The sequence below is a fragment of the Mobula birostris genome, chromosome 7, assembly GCF_030028105.1.
Source record: "Mobula birostris isolate sMobBir1 chromosome 7, sMobBir1.hap1, whole genome shotgun sequence".
Taxonomy (NCBI): domain Eukaryota; kingdom Metazoa; phylum Chordata; class Chondrichthyes; order Myliobatiformes; family Myliobatidae; genus Mobula; species Mobula birostris.
This window is the reverse complement of record NC_092376.1, coordinates 156,140,087-156,158,636: the sequence shown is the minus strand read 5'-3', so window position 1 is coordinate 156,158,636 and position 18,550 is coordinate 156,140,087. Positions and strand designations below refer to the sequence as shown.

General features: G+C 38.5%; 1 protein-coding gene across 1 annotated transcript in view; it reads right to left on the bottom strand.

Moving 5' to 3' along the window:
* LOC140200866 (gamma-aminobutyric acid receptor subunit alpha-1-like) overlaps window positions 1–17,320 on the bottom strand; it is a 30,590-nt gene extending 13,270 nt beyond the window's left edge. The window contains exons 1-4 of the mRNA XM_072264501.1: window positions 17,224–17,320; window positions 15,585–15,652; window positions 14,732–14,952; window positions 1,704–1,786 (exon numbers count right to left, since the gene is read on the bottom strand). Of these exons, the coding sequence (XP_072120602.1) occupies window positions 1,704–1,786; window positions 14,732–14,952; window positions 15,585–15,652; window positions 17,224–17,320 (469 nt within the window). The remainder of the gene's footprint in view (window positions 1–1,703; window positions 1,787–14,731; window positions 14,953–15,584; window positions 15,653–17,223) is intronic.
* Between the last annotated feature and the right edge of the window lie 1,230 nt (window positions 17,321–18,550).

Sequence of the window (18,550 nt, the reverse complement as noted above, 5' to 3'; positions counted from 1 at the left end):
TATATAGTCTTCTTTAATTTGCAAATAGGGAACTGCCCTAGTAATGACAATGCAACCCAAAACAATTTTGAAAATCCAGTTTAATTGAGAAGCCACAAAACTTGGAAGACATACAAAAATATTACTGATTTTTCAAAACACTTTTGAAGAAAATAGATGGGTTGAGAATAAGACTGATTGCTATTTTGTTTAGTTTATGCTTCTGCTCAAGATGAATTTCATTCCTACATACAAATTTGCTGTTCTCTTTAATATCTTTGCCAAAAATAATGTACAATAATGTGTTACACAGAACTTGATATTCAGTGTTATTTTTCTTTCAAATGTCCATAAATTAATTATGTTTTCTGAGTTACAGTATCCTTTATTTATTTAGAGATAGAATGCTGACAGACCTTTCCATCCCTGCCATCCACCAAGCTAACCCTAGCCTAATCATAGGACAATTTGCAAATGACCAATTAACCTACTAACCAGTACGTCTTTGGAATGTGGGAGAAGTCTAGAGCATCTGGATGAAACCCACACATTCACTAAGAGGACGCACAAACCCCAAACAGATGGCCTGAAAATTGAACTCCGATCTCTCACACTCCGAGCTGTTATAGTACCACACTGGCTGCTTCACTACTATAATTCATCCAATTATAAAAAAAATATTAACTGTCCTTCAAAATTAGACACCTTTATTCTATGCATGTATTTGCATTAGTATGACTGTTAAAGCAAGCAAAGACTTGCAAGTAAGTTAGCTTCCTCAGGATAGTAATCTCAATTGCTAGCCACATACCACAGAAAATAATTCATGTGGGTCTTTTGCCACAGAAGAACTTAAATCTGGAAAAACTTCATGATGTGTGGTTTCAGAAGACTCAAGGGAACAGTAAGTGGCAAAATATAAAGCTATGACGAGAATGTTCTTTGGCTTCTGACCAACACATAATGTAAATCAATTATAGGAACAATTTGCTTCATAAACAGTACCTGATCAAATTTTGCAATGCAAGATAATGCTCTAAAGTTTTGATTTTTGATATTGCATTATGAAACAGTAAGTTAGAATTTTATATAATCTAATTAATTATTTTCTATGATTATTAATGTTTTAACGTTTTTGCAGAAAACAAAATAAAAACTTCTAATATAAATTTGGATTAAGTTAGAAGATTGAATGATATAAACATTTTTATTAACTATCATTTTCATGTCTAACCTTAATCTGGTACAGGTGAAAAATTCAAGTATTTATTACATTCTGTCTTAATTTAAAACTGGACAATGTTTGACAAAGTAATACAGAGAGCTCAGTAATAAAGTTATAAATTGTTTTACAAGTAATGTTCAAAATATTTTCCAACCAGAAACAATTTTGTTAATCATCAAAGCAATGGAATTGAATTATATTTACCTGAATCTTCTTTAAAAGAAATCACAGTAACAAGATTGCTTCTTTATTTAACAAAGGTTATTGATAGAGACCATACTTCCTTTAAAAATTCCACTTAAAGAAACACAGAGTTTCTTTAAATCATTTAAAATTACATTAAATTAATCTTAAAATCCTTAAGCATCTAGTGATTGACGCATACATTGCATATGCCATTGTCTTTATTTCTGATATAATTTCAGTTTAGAAACTGTACTAGATTTAAAATAATATGTATTGTGAACATCTAAAAATTGTTACAGTTCCTTGTACTTACAACTGCCAAATTTTAAAGGACATGCATGAGCATCCATTGGGAAATCTTCCAAATGCATGGGACACTCAGCACGGACAGTCAACCTGGAGAAAGTAAAGATTATACATTGGTATTAAAGATTGTAAAGATCCTTAACAAAGTATTGTTGACTATCATCAATGTGTTGTAATGAAAGGCATAGCCAACACAATAACATAGTTCATACAAGAGAGTAAAAACTGAAGACAAATGATACATATTATATGTTAGAAATAGAAACAAGGTCCAATATCTCGCTGAAATTATCTTGGATTATAGCATGCATTATGAATAATTATTTTATTTCATATTTTCAGCATGTTTTCAGTCTAAATTGTATTTTATTAAATATGGTTCTATTTTCTCCAAAGTCCGGTGAAACTCTCTAGCTGAACTGTTTAAAGGCTCTGATAACATATACCAGCTGTCTGTTGGCCATCATTTGTTGTGGCAACTATGTAAATTCTTTGCATCAGTTAGACTTCTATTTACATTTCGGATACAGAAAATGAAGCAAACAAGAAAATGGATTGATTGAGAGAGAATGAGAGAGTGAGAGAATATTTACTGTAAGTCAGTAATGTACCTTTTGAATCTCTAACAATAATTGAAGCTTGAAGGAGTTGGAGTGCTCAGTTAAAAGCAGACAGTTAAAAGTTAAAAGTTTCTGATGTGATCACAGAAATCTTGAGCTAAAGTAGAGAAAAGATCATCTGCCACAGTGGGAAGGGAAGGCCTCAACACATGGTCAATAGGTGTGAGAGGAGGGAGCAATCCAGATTAATCCATGCATCAGGATATAAGACGACAGGGAGGTGAACAAGAAGCCTGATTATTACAAACATGTTTATTGATCCATGCTTGCATTATCAAACCCCAATCCCCAACAAATGCACAACTAAATTCACAAGAAATACAAACTCATCACTAACCTATGAATAATCTATGTCCATTGGAGCAAGAGCTAGCATTCAAATGCTCAACAGTTGATCATATAATCACCACTACTCACACCATTCAGATATTCAACCAAAGAAGACACATCACTCATCTAAAACAGACTTGTTCATTTTGTGTGTGCCACAAAAGGACCCAATATTTACTTCTGCAACTTTGGTTCGCCCTGTGCCAGTTAGCATTGGCACTGATTCTCCACTGAAAATGGTTCTCAACTTCAGTTAAGTATGGAGTTGGTACTTACCATAACCAAACCAATGGCAACTGCAAAATCCATGATTTTGCTCTAATTTCTCACCCAAATGCTCCCCAATTTTGTCCAGATCGCAGTTGAACCTTGTAGAACCACAATGACAGGACACACAAACCTTGAGCTGTTGTTAAGGTTTGCCATCTGTCAGTCTGAAGCCCCAAAAATAATCCAATGGCAATGATAATTCTGTTTAACTTCTCAACATTTTAACCTGGTTCTGTGATTCTCCTAACCATTCATGATTCACAGGCTGTTTTCCAATCTTCAGACTCACGTAGATTCATCTATTCCTCCTTCAAACCCCACTCATTCAAACTAAGCTATTAACAGGGCATTGGAGAAGTGCAGGCTCCTGTGGTGCCATTTATATCATCAGGAGATCCAAGTCTCAAAGTCTTCATATATACTCTCAGAGGCCACTTTACTAGATACAGAAACAGAACTCAGGGTGATCTTCTGCTACTGCGACCAATCCCCTTCAAGGTTCTATGTGTTGCACATTCAGAGATGCTCTTCTGTACACCACTGTTGTAATGCATGGTTATATGAGTTACTGTTGCTTTCCTGTCAGCTTGAACCAGTCTGACCATTCTCCCCTAACCTCTCACATTAACAAGGCATTTTTGCCAACAGAATTGCCGCTCACAGGATCCTTTCATTTTACCACCATTCTCTATAAACCCTCGAGACTGTTGTGTGTAAAGGTTCCAGGAGTTCAGCAGATTCTGAGATATACAAACTACTCCACCTGGCTCCAAAAATCATTCCACAGTCAAGCAACTTAGATCAATTTTTCACCCATTCTGATGTTTGCTCGGAACAACTGAACCTCTTGACTATGCCTGCATGCTTTTATATATTGAGTTGCTGCCAGGTGATTGGCTGATTAAATCTTTGCAGTAAAAAGCAAACACACTGGTGTACCTATTAAAGTGGCCACTGAATATAACTTTAGATCGCTGGGCTATAAAACCTGTGTTGGTAAAGCTCCAAGAAAATGAAAGCTTACAGTACAAATACTAAAGCAATGAGTTTTATTCACATGAACATACCAGCTAATTGAGGAACTAGTTCATTAAATTCAGTCAGTCTCCTTTTTAAATGATATCATAATATTTCAAGGCATTTTGTCTTTTCCAGTTGTCTTTCACTTAACAAATACAGCAGATTTGATGCTGAATTTCTCATTCAGTAAGGCACATTTTATGGCCATGAATATAAAATCTCTGTGCTGAGGCCCTAACAGCCAGGATCGGAATATTGACACCAAAAGTACTTTGCATGATACTTCTTTATTATGTAGAGATCAGATCATTTTTACAGCTGTTTATCTACTCCACTGCAGAATTTACTTATCTGATAACCCAAATTATTTGAACGTACTGTATGCTTTATAACATTTAATCTTTATTTTGCAGCATTAAGATATAGTTGCATACTTTATTTTTAAATACTATGTTTCAGGTCAAAATTATACACCAATTAAAGTTTTTTTTTAAATCTTCTTTCTTAAATCTTATTCATGATCTGTAGTAATTTAAGAGCCAATGAAAGAAAAAAAATGGCTATCATTTATAAAGTACTATTCAAACACTTGGGACGCCCAAAGCATTCTTCAGCCGATTAACATGCTGAACCATATTTCTTGCTGTAATGTAGGAAAAACAGCAGCCAATTTGCAGACAGCACATTCCTACAAACAGTGATGAGATAATGTTTTGAAGATGTTATGGGGAACGTTTATGGAGCAGGATACACAGCATTACTCCTCGACTGAAGGCATGTAGAAATTCTGCATCCACATGGTATGCTATGATTTGACTATCACAGAAGTGGGATTCATTAGTGAAAAATCACCTTAGTTTGGTACATTCACGTTTCCACAACAGGATGTGAAGCTACAATGGTCTGAGACAGAATTTGAAAAGCTACACAGTCAGTTTAAACCTTATATTGTGTTTGTTCTAAGTGTGTAATAAATAGTCCTGAAGAACTCTGAAAAGAATGATATACGGGTTGAAAAACATCCTAATGCATCTCACAAAATGGGAGGTAAAGAACACAGAACAATAATTAGTAATAGTGAGCCACCAGTTTACAATAGTTTTGGTATTGCTACATTTCCCAAAGGATTCCTCTTCCTATCAATAAGCAGAACTCTATACTGATTACAGAGGAAGATAGCATCTAACTTTTCAGTATCCTTGTATTTTGAGACCAAATTAGATTCCTAGAGATGTATAAAGTTTACAACATGGAAACAAACCCTTCAGCCCAATTTATTCATGCCATCAAAGGTTTCTAATTAGTTAATCCCAATTTCCTGTATTTAGCCATTATCCCTCTGAGGTTTTCTATTCATGTGTCCATTCACACAGTTTTTCAAAGTTTGTAATTGTACATACCCCTACCACCTCTTTTAGCAGCTTATTGCATTTAACTACCACCTTCTATGATCTCCTTTAAATTTTTCTCCTCTCGCCTTAAAACAATACCCTTTACCTTCAGACTCCCCTACCCTGGGAAAATTACTGTGACTACCTACTCTATCTATACCCCTCCTAATTTTATAAACCTCTATAAAGACAGCTCTTAGCTTCCTTCCCTTCAGGAAAAATAATCCTAGCCTATTAGTCTCTCCTTATTAACAAAGACCTCCAGTCCAGACAACATCCTTATGATCTATTTCTCTCTCTCTCTCTCTCTCTTTAGCTTAATCATATCCTTCCATGTTGTGGTGGCCAGAACTACACACACTTGAACTGCAATCTCACCAATAAAAATACAGCCGTAATACAGTATGACATCAAAACTCCTGTGTTCAATGCCATGGCCTATGAAGGCAAGCATGCTATTTGCCTTCTTTATCACCCTGTCTAACTGTGTTACCACTTTCACGGAACTATGTTCTTGAACTAACCCCCCCCCCACCGTGTCTCTGTTCAGTAACACTCCCCAGAGTACTGTGTATGTCCTAACCCAGTGTAATTTCCTAAAATGCATTACCTCACACTTATTTGAGTTAAATTCCATCCACTATTCCTTTGCCCACATTCCCTTTTGATCCAACTCCTCTTGTAACCTTTCTAATTTTATTCATGTTCTTGTAATGCTCATCTGAGGGCATCAAGCATTTCACTTCTTTCCCTTTTTTTTAAATATTTGGCCATCTTTACAGTTTTATTCTCAAGTTAATCATTAACTACAGGGAACACATATTCATGACCATTTTTCAATCAATGAATTCTTTTATCAATAACAAAATACATATTTGCAATCATAGCTATCTGGCAATTTGTTATCTTTAACACCAAAACTAATTATTCCTCTAAACTATTTCTTTTCTTGACCCATCCTCTGCTACAATACAGGTAAACATCAGGCATAAAAGAATCAGATTTTCTATTTGGAAACAGCAGTTGCTCAGCCAAACTCCTTAATTTTCTGGGTTCTAGATATTCATACCAGAATTAAATAAGCAAGAAAATCTGTGCAAGAAACCAGCAAAAATTTTCAGGGACAAAAGGTAATTCCTTTTTACTGAGGTATGAGTCTATACCAGAGTTGAAATGGTATTATGTCATAACATCAGAATAGGAAGCAAGATTCCCAGTCCCAGAAAGAAACTGCTGGATCTTTCCTGTAAATAAATTAAGTAAAAGGTTTATTTAATTAGCTGTTAGGAATAGAATGGAATATTCAGTGCAGTAATACAGCCTACATCTGCTAAGCTGGGCACCACAATTACAATTTAAGGTTTTGGACATCCACTTACATACAGCATGCGAAAACATAGGAACATGGAAGCTCCATCACTAAAAAGTTAATTGACACAAACTTTTACACCAATCATGAAAGAAGAAAATGTACCATTGTAGTACCTTACATAGCCTCTGATCATCCCAAATTGTTCTTTTGTTGCAGTCACTCCTTTAAATTGTCAGAGGTTGTCAACTCATGCAGAGCAACACCCACAAACAGCAGTGTTATATTGATCAGAACATTTGCTCATTTTTGGATGAGATTCTCACGTTTTGCTAGATCTGTTATTTGAGAATCAAATTTGATCAATGGTATCAACATTAGTGCAACACTCAAAATAAAATATCAGCAGCAAGAATTTCAATCACTTGGTCTGAAAAACAGAGACTGCTGCTCACTCACAGAAGATCTAACATTGAAGGCTGAGAAATGATATCATTTCAAGGGACAATCACATAAAACCTGAGTTGATAGTCAGACTGCTGCATGCCACGTTATACTGCTCACACTGAAAATTGCTTATTCTTCAAACGCTTTACAACAACATAAACGACTGTCCAATGCCCATTTATCCAGACCTAACATTCCTCTCCATGGATGAATTGCAAAAAACAACTCTAAAGCATCATAGGCACTATGCCAAATCTTATGAGGAGAGGCAATCTTCCTCACTGTCTACAAAGGTTATGCTTATTCAACTTATGTATCTACTTACATCTGTGATCTTATAGAAAGCATCTCAAGAACAATCTCAACACGCCAGAACTACAATCATTGTGGAAGTCAAGCTTGTACCATTCTCAATTTCCTAATTTTAAAATCATTCAATTGTTCCATCTAATATCAGTCAATGCATACAACGTACACCCACAACACGCTGGAGGAACTCAGCAGGTCGGGCAGCATCTGTGGAAACGATCAGTCAACGTTTTCGGCCGGAGCCCTTTGTCAGGACTGAAGAGGGAAGGGGCAGAGGCCCTATAAAGAAGGTTGGGGGAGGGTGGGAAGGAGAAGGCTGGTAGGTTCCAGGTGAAAAACCAGTAAGGAGAAAGATAAAGGGGTGGGGGAGGGGAAGCAGGGAGGTGATAGGCAGGAAAGGTGAAGAAGGAATAGGGAAAAACACAATGGGTAGTAGAAGGAGGTGGAACCATGAGGGAGGAGATAGGCAGCTGGGGGAGGGGGAAGAATGACATAGGGATAGGGGAAGGGAGGGGGAGGGGATTACCAGAAGCTGGAGAATTCTATGTTCATACCAAGGGGCTAGAGACTACCTAGATGGTATATGAGGTGTTGCTCCTCCAACCTGAGTTTAGCCTCATCATGGCAGTAGAAGAGGCCATGCACGGACATATCCGAATGGGAATGTGAAGCGGAGTTGAAGTGGGTGGCAACCGGGAGATCCAGTCTGCTGTGGTGACCTGTCTGCTGCCCGACCTGCTGAGTTCCTCCAGCGTATTGTGAGTGTTGCTTTGACCCCAGCATCTGCAGAGTATTTTGTGCATACAATATACAACCTAACATATTTACTCTCCACAGACACACAGTTGTAAATCATTCTTTGCTGAATTAGGGAAGCCTTTGATACTCTTCACTGCAAAAGATAAAACTTAATCTGCTACTCCATCAGCCCTCTGGAACTCCTACTCTTATGCCTCATGTTCTTAAATTATTAACAGCGTTTAATGCTGGATGAACAATGCAAACCTGGCTCAGCTTATCATTCCATCCAAAGTATGGCACCACCAATAATGAGCATTCCTTCCACAAAAAATAGCGGCCTGCTCTTTGTAACATATCTCCAGAGCAGACCTTAAATCCCCTTATTTAGGACCGGTGTAGTAGACAGCTTTTCTTATGAGACATTGACTAAAGCTTACCTACAATCACTACAGTTTAGGAGACAAGTGAACTCATAAATAAACTAGAAAGAGATTAGTGTAGGAATAATGTAAATGGATTTTTGATGGTTACATGGACTCAATGGTTTGAAGGGCTTGGTTCCATGCTGTCTGATTCTAACTCATTGAAGCTACTGTCTGATATTTCCCCAGAAGGTCTGTAGCCTGTGTCCTAACATGAATAATTCCATTCCTTCATCAGCTGTTAACCTCTATTTGTTCTCAGTTAAGCATCGATTTTACGAGAACTCTTTACTGCAGCATTTAGTCAACTACCACGATAGACCATTAAAGACATATGAAACAGGAACAGGAAATAGGCCATCTGGTCCATCAACGCAGCTCAACCATTCCATAAGATCAGAGCTGACTTGCCAGTGGACTCAGCTCCACCTACCCATCTTTTCCCCATAGCCCTTAATTCCCCAGCTATGCAAAATTCTAACTGTGCTTTAAATATATTTAATGAGGTAGCTTCCACTGCTTCCCAGGGCAAATGCAGTTTCTCGTCTTCTCTATCCTAAATCCATTCTCCAGAAACTTGAAGCTATATCCCTAGTTCTAGTACTATAACTTCAACAATAAATAAAATTCAGACATCCCCATACTAATGTTATAAATGCATAAATATGTGGAAGCATTTCTAAGATATGTTCTTGTCCTTGGATGCCAGTAAATAGTAGGAAACTCTGCAATCATCACCCAAATGTCACATGCAAATCTCCCCAAACATATTTCTCTTCATACCAGATTGAGGAAAGTTATGGAAGTTTAGCTTGTCAGAAACGCACTTTCAAACTTCTGCAGATGTATTGCTGAATGTACCCTGACTTTGTCTGCTCTGGCATTTCAAATGTACAGGAATGTAAGAAGCTGCAGAGGGTAATGGACTCTGCCCAGGACATCATGTGCACATTTCTCCCTACCACTGCAAGTACATAGAAGAGGTGCTGTCTCAAGAAGGCAACATCCATGATCGAAGATCCCCACCATCTGGGTTATGTCATCTTCTTAAATACAGAATTCTGAAGTCCCCTTCCATAAAGTTCAAGAGCAGCTACTCCCCTTTAGCCATTTGGTTCTTAAACCAAGCAGCACAACCCTAATCACTGCAGTTTACCAACACTATGACATCACTTTGATAACTTTGCACTAAAATGCATGTTTTTTGTTCTAATTGTGTATAATTTATGTTTTTTCCTGATAATGCTGCTTATATGATGCTATGTGCCTGTGATGTTGCTCCAAGTCAGTTTTCATCACAACTTTGATTATTTGTGAATATGACAATAAACTCGACTTTCATTTCCAAAAATGAGAGACTAACAGTCTGAAAATTGCTTTCAATTACCATTTCCTTACAAGAAGGTGTATTCCTTCTGTCCATTTACTTTACTTTGTCTAAAATTGAGAGATTAGTGAAGCAAAAAACTAGATTAGATTAGATTCAACTTTCTTATCATTGTACCAAGTACAGATACAAAGCCAATGAAATGCAGTTAGCATCTAACCAGAAAAGCAAAGAATAGTGTTATTTACAAATAACTGCAAATAAAAAGTAAGTGACAAATATAAAAGTACTGAGACTGTACAATATGGATGCAATACTGCTTAGCGCTGTGATGTGAGGTTCAGCAGGGTCACAGCCTCAGGGAAGAAGCTCTTCCTGTGCCTGCTGGTGAGGGAGCAGAGGCTCCTGTAGCGCCTACTGGATGGGAGGAGAGTAAGAAGTCCATGGTTAGGGTGAGATGCATCCTTGACAATGCTTTTCACCCTGCCCAGGCAGCATTTATGGTAGATGTTCTCAATGGTGGGCAATTGGGTGCCGATAATCCACTCAGCAGTTTTCACCACACGCTGGAGTGCTATGCGGTCCGATACGGAACAATTGCCATACCACACGGAGATGCAGTTGGTGAGTATGCTCTCAATGGTACAGTGGTAAAAGTCCGTCAGTATCCTGGGACAGAGGTGAGCTTTCCTGATGCTCTGCAGGAAATAAAGGCACTGTTGCACCTTTTTGATCAGGATGGAGGAGTTCAGGGACCAGGTGAGATCCTCGGAAATGTGGACACCAAGGAATTTGAAGCTTGATATACGCTCCACTACAGCTCCATTGATGTAGATGGGGATGTAAGTATGGCTCCTAGCATGCCTGAAGTCCACAATGATCTCCTTGGTCTAATGATCTCCTTGCAACTAAGGCTGAAATTCATCAGTCATTAAAGGTGCCTCTCAATGCTAATAATGGTAACATGGAAACGTAGAAACATAGAAAACCTACAGCACATTACAGGCCTTTGGGCCACAGAGTTGTGCCGAACGTGTCCCTACCTCAGAAATTACTAGGCTTACCCATAGCCCTCTATTTTTCTAAGCTCCATGTACCTATCCAAAAGTCCCTTAAAAGACCTTATCATATCCGCCTCCACCACCGTTGCCAGAAGCCCATTCCACGCACTCACCTGTCTCTGTGTAAAAAATTTACCTCTGACATCTCCTCTGTACCTACTCCCTAGCACCTTAAAACTGTGTTCTTTTGTGGCAACCATTTCAGCCCTGGGAAAAAGCCTCTGACTATCCACACGATCAATGCCTCTCATCATCTTATATACCTCTATCAGGTCAACTCTCATCTTCCTCCACTCCAAGGAGAAAAGGCCAAGTTCACTCAACCTGTTTTCATAAACCATGCTCCCCAATCCAAGCAACATCCTTGTAAATCTCCTCTGCACCCTTTCTATGATTTCCACATGCTTCCTGTAGTGAGGTGACCAGAACTGAGCACAGTACTGCAAGTGGGGTCTGACCAGGGTCCTATATAGCTGTAACATTACCTCTCGGCTCCTAAGTCCAATTCCACGATTCATTAAGGCCAATACACCGTATACCTTCTTAACCATAGAGTCAACCTGCACAGCTGCTTTGAGCGTCCTATGGACTCGAACCCCAAGATCCCTCTGATCCTCCACACTGCCAAGAGTCTTACCATTAACTCTGCCATCATATTTGACCTACCAGAATGAACCACTTCATACTTATCTGGGTTGAACTCCATCTGCCACTTCTCAGCCCAGTTTTGCATCCTATCAATGTCCCGCTCTGAACTCTGACAGCCCTCCACACTATCCACAACACCTCCAACCTTTGTGTCATCAGCAAATTTACTAACCCATCCCTCCACTTCCTCATCCAGGTCATTTATAAAAATCACGAAGTGTAAGAGTCCCAGAACAGATCCCTGAGGCACACCACTGGTCATCGTCTTCCATGCAGAATATGACCAGTATACAGCTAATCTTTGCCTTCTGTGGGCATGCCAGTTCTGGATCCACAAAGCAATGTCCCTTTGGATCCCATGCCTCCTTGCTTTCTCAGTAAACCTTGCATGGGGTACCTTATCAAATGCCTTGCTGAAAATCCATATACACGACATCTACTGCTCTTCCTTCATCAATGTGTTTGGTCACATCTTCAAAAAATTCAATCAGGCTCGTAAGGCACGACCTGCCCTTGACAAAGCCATGCTAACTATTCCTAATTATATTATACCTCTCCAAATGTTCATAAATCCTGCCTCTCAGGATCTTCTCCATCAACTTACCAACCACTGAAGTAAGACTCACTGGTCTATAATTTCCTAAGCTATCTCTACTCCCTTTTTTAAATAATGGAACAACATCCGCAACCCTCCAATCATCCAGAACCTCTCCCATTCCACTGATGATTTAAAGATCATCACCAGAGGCTCAGCAATCTCCTCCCTCACCTCCCACAGTTGCCTGGGGTACATCTCACCTGGTCCCGGCGACTTATCCAACTTTATGCTTTCCAAAAGCTCCAGCACATCCTCTTTCTTAATATCTAACTGCTCAAGCTTTTCAGTCTACTGCAAGTCATCACTACAATCAGCATGATCTTTTTCCATAGTGAATACTGAAGTAAAGTATTCATTAAGTACCTCCACTATTTCCTTCGGTTCCATACACACTTTCCCACTGTCACACTTGATAGGTCCTATTCTTTCACGTCTTATCCTCTTGCTCTTCAAATACTTGTAGAATGCCTGGGGGGTTTCCTTAATCCTGCCCATCAAAGCCTTCTCATAGCCCCTTCTGGCTCTCCTAATTTCCTTTTTAAGTTCCTTCCTGTTAGCCTTATAATCTTCTAGATCCCTAACAATACCTAACTCTCTGAACCTTTTGTAACCTTTTCTTTTCTTCTTAACTAGATTTATTACAGCCTTTGTACGCCACGGTTCCTGTACCTTACCATAACTTCACTGTCTCATTGGAACATACCTATGCAGAACTCCACACAAATATCCCCTGAACACTTGCCACATTTCTTCCGTACTTTTCCCTGAGAACATCTGTTCTCAATTTAAGCGTTCAATTTCCTGCCTGATAGCCTCATAATTCCCCTTACTCCAATTATAGTAAATGTTTTTCTAACCTGTCTGTTCCTGTCGCTCTGCAATGCTATTGTAAAGGAGAGAGAATTATGATCACTATCTCCAAAATGCCCTCCCACTGAGAGATCTGATACCTGACTAGGTTCATTTCCCAATACCAAATCAAGTACAGTCTCTCCTCTTATTAGCGTATCTACTTATTGTGTCAAGAAACCTTCTTGAACACACCTAACAAACTCCACCCCATCTAAACCCATTGCTCTAGGGAGATGCCAATCGATATTTGGCCTGTTACTATTGAGCAGCCAATAAAAAAACACCCAGTAAAGTTATTGACCCCTTCCTGTTCCTAACCTCCACCCACAGAGACCCCGTAGACAATCCCTCCATGAAGTCCACCTTTTCTGTAGCCGTGATACTATCTCTGATCAACAGTGCCATGCCCCCACCTCTTTTGCCTCCCTCCCTGTCCTTTCTGAAACATCTAAAACCTGGCACTTGAAGTAACCATTCCTGTCTCTGAGCCATCCAAGTCTGTAATGGCCACCATTCACATACAGCAGATATAATTAGCAAGTACTACACCTAATAGAATGCAAATTCATATCTATCACTAAATTGAATTCAAATGAGGAGCCCCCTTATTGACTATTCTGCAATACAGCAATTCTACAAATCTATTCATACTCCATGGTTGAGTTTCAATGAAAACAAACCCTTCTCTTCGTCATAGTGATGTCATTTAAGTTGACGAAGTTGTATCAAACCACATATCCACAAAACACAACTCCAAAGCACAAAACACAAAGTGACAACAATGCAGCTGAGAATAGCAATTTATGCCTACAGCTTCAATGACATGGTATTTTTCAAACTTCTTATAAGCATAACAAAGCATTTTACATTGCATGAAATACACTTGTGATATGGGACACAGGCAGCAAAAATAATTGATTTGATCTGATTAGTGTTGATTGATGGATGAACATTGTTAAAGACTGGAACACATCCTATTCTTTTTGAGTAATATTGAAAGATTTTTGATCTCCATTACCTATTGGACCTGACAATGACAGTAATATTCTAGTTAAAGAGTTCTACTTGGACAGTATAATCAAGAGTTAAGTTATCTGTTCCCAAAATAGCCCAGAAGTCATTTAGCAGAATGATAAAGATCTACTAGAAATAGTTAGTGATTGTATCAATTTATAACATAAAGAGAACATAAAGCAATTCAATAGAATCAACTCTACTAAATTGGAGTACACGCTCATCTTGCTAAATTGTTTAATTTGAACATGTTCAAAACAGCCTTTATAGGTCAAATCTATTCATTATATATTATTCTTCAACAATGGTAAGGATGAAAATATTGGGAAAATCTTTTGTTACATAACTAGAGAAGTGCACAGTGTTATCTGGAACCTTGCACCAAATACAGCAATAGTAAAGCAATTTAATTAAATAATGAAAATCCATGCTGTTAATTGCCAATAAATAACTTGGATTAATCCACGATTATAAACTGAAAGCTAATTAATGTGACCTATGAACTGTTCCTTACCTAGTCTATTACATTGCAACATTACATAAGTGTACCATGCAAACTTCCAAACTAGATTTTTCTATTTTGCACATTGGGCCATTCGTTTGTTTAGCCAAACATATTCCAAACAAGGACTGTCAATACTTTCTAATGTTAAGTCAGAAGAATTCATTAGCTCACCTCATTGTATACAAAAGTGTTCCATCTTCAGTTATCCTCAGTAGTTTATTGGGCATGGTCATGTTATGTGCCACTGACTTTTTCCCATTGTGAAAGAAAGTGTCCGGGGTCCATATTCTGCTCGCCATTAAATTATTTAAACGTAGAATAGTCATGGGCCCTTTGAATTTCAACCTTTCGTCTTCCCAGCTCTGACGAAAAAACACGTCTATGGTGTATTCCTGCAGAAATCATCAACCCAGTCGTCATTAAATGTCCATTAGAATAGTACAAGAGGAAACTTGTACTGTTCCTGTGGCTTGATCACTTGATCAGCATAGTGTTATTTCTCACAACTAATTCACTGTTAGTTGCAGGAATTTCCCTATAAACCACGTGAGCAGGGCGATGTGCTATTCAGAATTTTGAAGATGTAGATCTACTGTGTTTCACTGTTGGTCGCTGAATGTTTTGCTAGACAATTACTTAACAAATAATTTGTTGTGCATTATGAGTGAACATGTTTTTTCCATCTGTTTCACTGACCCTGTAACTGATATATGAGTGACTGCATCCCACAGCCTGGCTGGAAATGGAGGAGCTCATTAAATATACATGGAACACATTTATACTCTTCCCAATAACTTGACAAGTTGGATCAGTTCAAGCTTATTCATAATGCTCGTGAGGAAAAAGATTGTAATAACCATTGATTTTCTACTAAACATTCAGAAATCAAATTTGGCATGACTAAGCATTTCAATTGAAGATGTATGTTGCCGTACCTAACAAAATGTAAGTATCATTATTAATTTATACACTGCTAAGTGCGATTGATAAATTTTGCCGAAAGTGAGAGAAAACGGACACTCACCATGTCTGTGTCTGAGACGGGTCCGAAACTCGTTACGTAGATATCCGTCTTGACTTGTGTTATGCGCTCTGGCAAATGACCAGATTGGGACAGTTATTTTATCTACTTCAAGTGACTAACCAGCCTCGCTTACAGATGAAACTCTGTTGCGCTCTAAATTTATTTCAGCTTTATCAATAAAGCACTTTTTTAAGTAACCCGTGTCGACCATTTTACCCTAGCCATCCAAGGTGATATTTGTGGTAATGGCAGATCCTTCACTTTGTATACCTATAGTTTAGCAACGTACAAGTGAGTGGAATCATTTGAATTGCCATGTGTATTAGATGTAGTGAAAACGCCAGAGGAGAAAAGGTTGAAGATTAATCCAGTATAAATCTTTTTAGATAAGACGTTTTCCGCAAATTAACTCTCTCTCTCTCTCTCTCTCTCTCCCTTTCTCGCTCGCTTTCGCTCTCGCTTACTCTCTCTCTTTCTCACCCTCTCTCTCTTTCTGCGCCCCCCCCCCCCCCCGTTACAGTTGGTCACTGTTGAGAGGCTCAGGGAAAGATATAAAGTGAACTGTCTGAAATAAACGAAATTGATCCACTGACAGAGAGATTGAATAATATAAGGGGGAGTAAATGAGTAAATTATTAAATTTTATGCTGATAACGTTAGGTGATTAATGGGGGAAGGCCTCCAGACAGTAGACAACATTCTCCCACCACTCCAGAGGCGAGTAAACTTCCCATGATCGCCTCTTCGCAGTGAAGCGTTAACGAGGGATCACAGTTTGAGGATAAAGTGGAAGTCTTTTAGGACTGAGATGAGGAAAAACTTCTTCACATAGCGAGTGGTGAATCTGTGGAATTCTCTGCCACGGGAAACAGTTGAGGCTAGTTCATTGGCTATATTTAAGAGGGAGTTAGATATGGCCCTTGTGGCTAAAGGGATCAGGGGGTATGGAGAGAAGGCTGGTACAGGGTTCTGAGTTGGATGATCAGCCATGATCATACTGAATGGCGGTGCAGGCTCGAGGGGCCGAATGGCCTACTCCTGCACCTATTTTCTATGTTTCTATGTTTAGTCTGCTCCCGTAATTTGACTTTTTGACCCCAGGGATCAGCTTTGCGGGTTTCCTTATAGCATTCAGCGTGTATCCCAATAACCCAAATGCGGATGAAGGCGGTATCTCACATAAGTACTCTGTAGTTTCACCTCGGGATCCGCTAATATAGAAATGTAATACATTGTTTATCTGTGAGTTTAACTGTTGCTCGGCAAATTTGCCCTCACTCTTAGATTTTTCATTCCATCTACTAGCCAACTCCGCTTTACTGTTTTCTTCCATTACAGACCATTTACCACGTCGAATAACATTCCTCATGGTTTTCTCTAACTACAAATATTTTTTTTTCACGCCTTAAGGAGGTAGAGGAGGTTAGGAGGTAGATTGTATATTCCTTGCAGGGCGGAGCCCTAGCGGACCGTCATGCCCATTTTCAAGATGCAGTAAAAAGCACTTGGTGTGATTAGACTCGATAGCCGCAAATTCAGTAGCAATGTTTGATAACGTGTCTTGCATGCGTTATGACAATACATATAACAATATTCTAATGGGTATCTATTTCATTTGCAGCCAGGCCGCTATACAAACCTCCCAACCCTGGTCTCAAACGGTTATCATATCCATCCAGGAGACTGTCGAGGATTCTAGTGAAGATTGTAATGTTGTTCTTGGCTTCATCGGACATTTGAATGCTGTATTTGGGGTGGTATGGGGGTGGTGAGGGGATAAAACAGGAGACATGCATAGCATTAGACATTTACAGATCTTCCGATTCCCGATCTTCTTCCATGGATTCAAATCTATCACATTAGAGCAAACTATCATTATTGATTATCCCATGATTGCGTTTTGGGAAACAAAGCGCCAACTATTTCAATCATGTTTTGGAGTACTGTCCACATTCTAATGTCCCTTTATAAGGGGATCAAAACAGTAAAAACATTTAAAGCGCAAATGTTATTTTAATTTTGGAGAAGGGATGTTGTTGAGATTATTCAGGAATTAAATTGCACTTTTGACATAAGATTGAGAAAAGTAACAGAAAAATTGAGCATTACGGGACAGCTAAGTGGAAAGCATCTAATTGCAGGCGTGAAGGGAATGAGCTTAATATGTAAGAATATAATATTACCTCGAGTATTAACTTTTTCTGATTCACGATCCCTGAAAGATGGGTTTAAGGGTATTGTTTTTGCCTGATAAAGCCAGCGGCAAAGTGACTTGGGATGTCCTGGGACGTCTATGCTAAGCAAATAAGACTACGTGTCGTTATTCTTCCAGCAAATGTAGAAGAACCAAGACAGCAGAGCAAATTTCGCCCTCCAGTTAATCCGAATTTATCTTCCAGTAGTCCCTCCAGATTTTACTTAAGAAAACTACTCATTAATACACAAGTGAGTATGTCATTTGTTTTCTTTAAGATAAGGTTTTCAAAAAAAACTTACATTCTCAAAACTTTCACAACTGTCATTTTTACGTTCATATATTAATGTAAAAGTCGAGCGCTGATTTACGTTTCTATTCGTTATCCTTAACGTTGCTATATTTCAAACAGAAGTGTAAACAGTTTGATGCAGCTTATAAAATATTGAGGACATGAAAAAGGGAGAGACTTCACAAAGTTTCACCATTCACAACCTCTTAGCAAAACTAAATGAAAGTTAAACAAACAACAAATGCTGACCCGACTTACAATACTAATACAGCAGGGCTCCTAATAAAATGTATTTCCCTTCAGACAATACTTGGCTCATTTATTTAATGACATGTATAGATTTTGTATATGTTATTAGTGATCCCAGGATCTCCCAAAGCTCTGAAGCAATGAAGTACTTTTGATGTGCGGTGGATATTGCAATGTGACAATTTTGCAGAGCACAAATAGTAATGAAAAGAATAACAAATTAATCCAGTA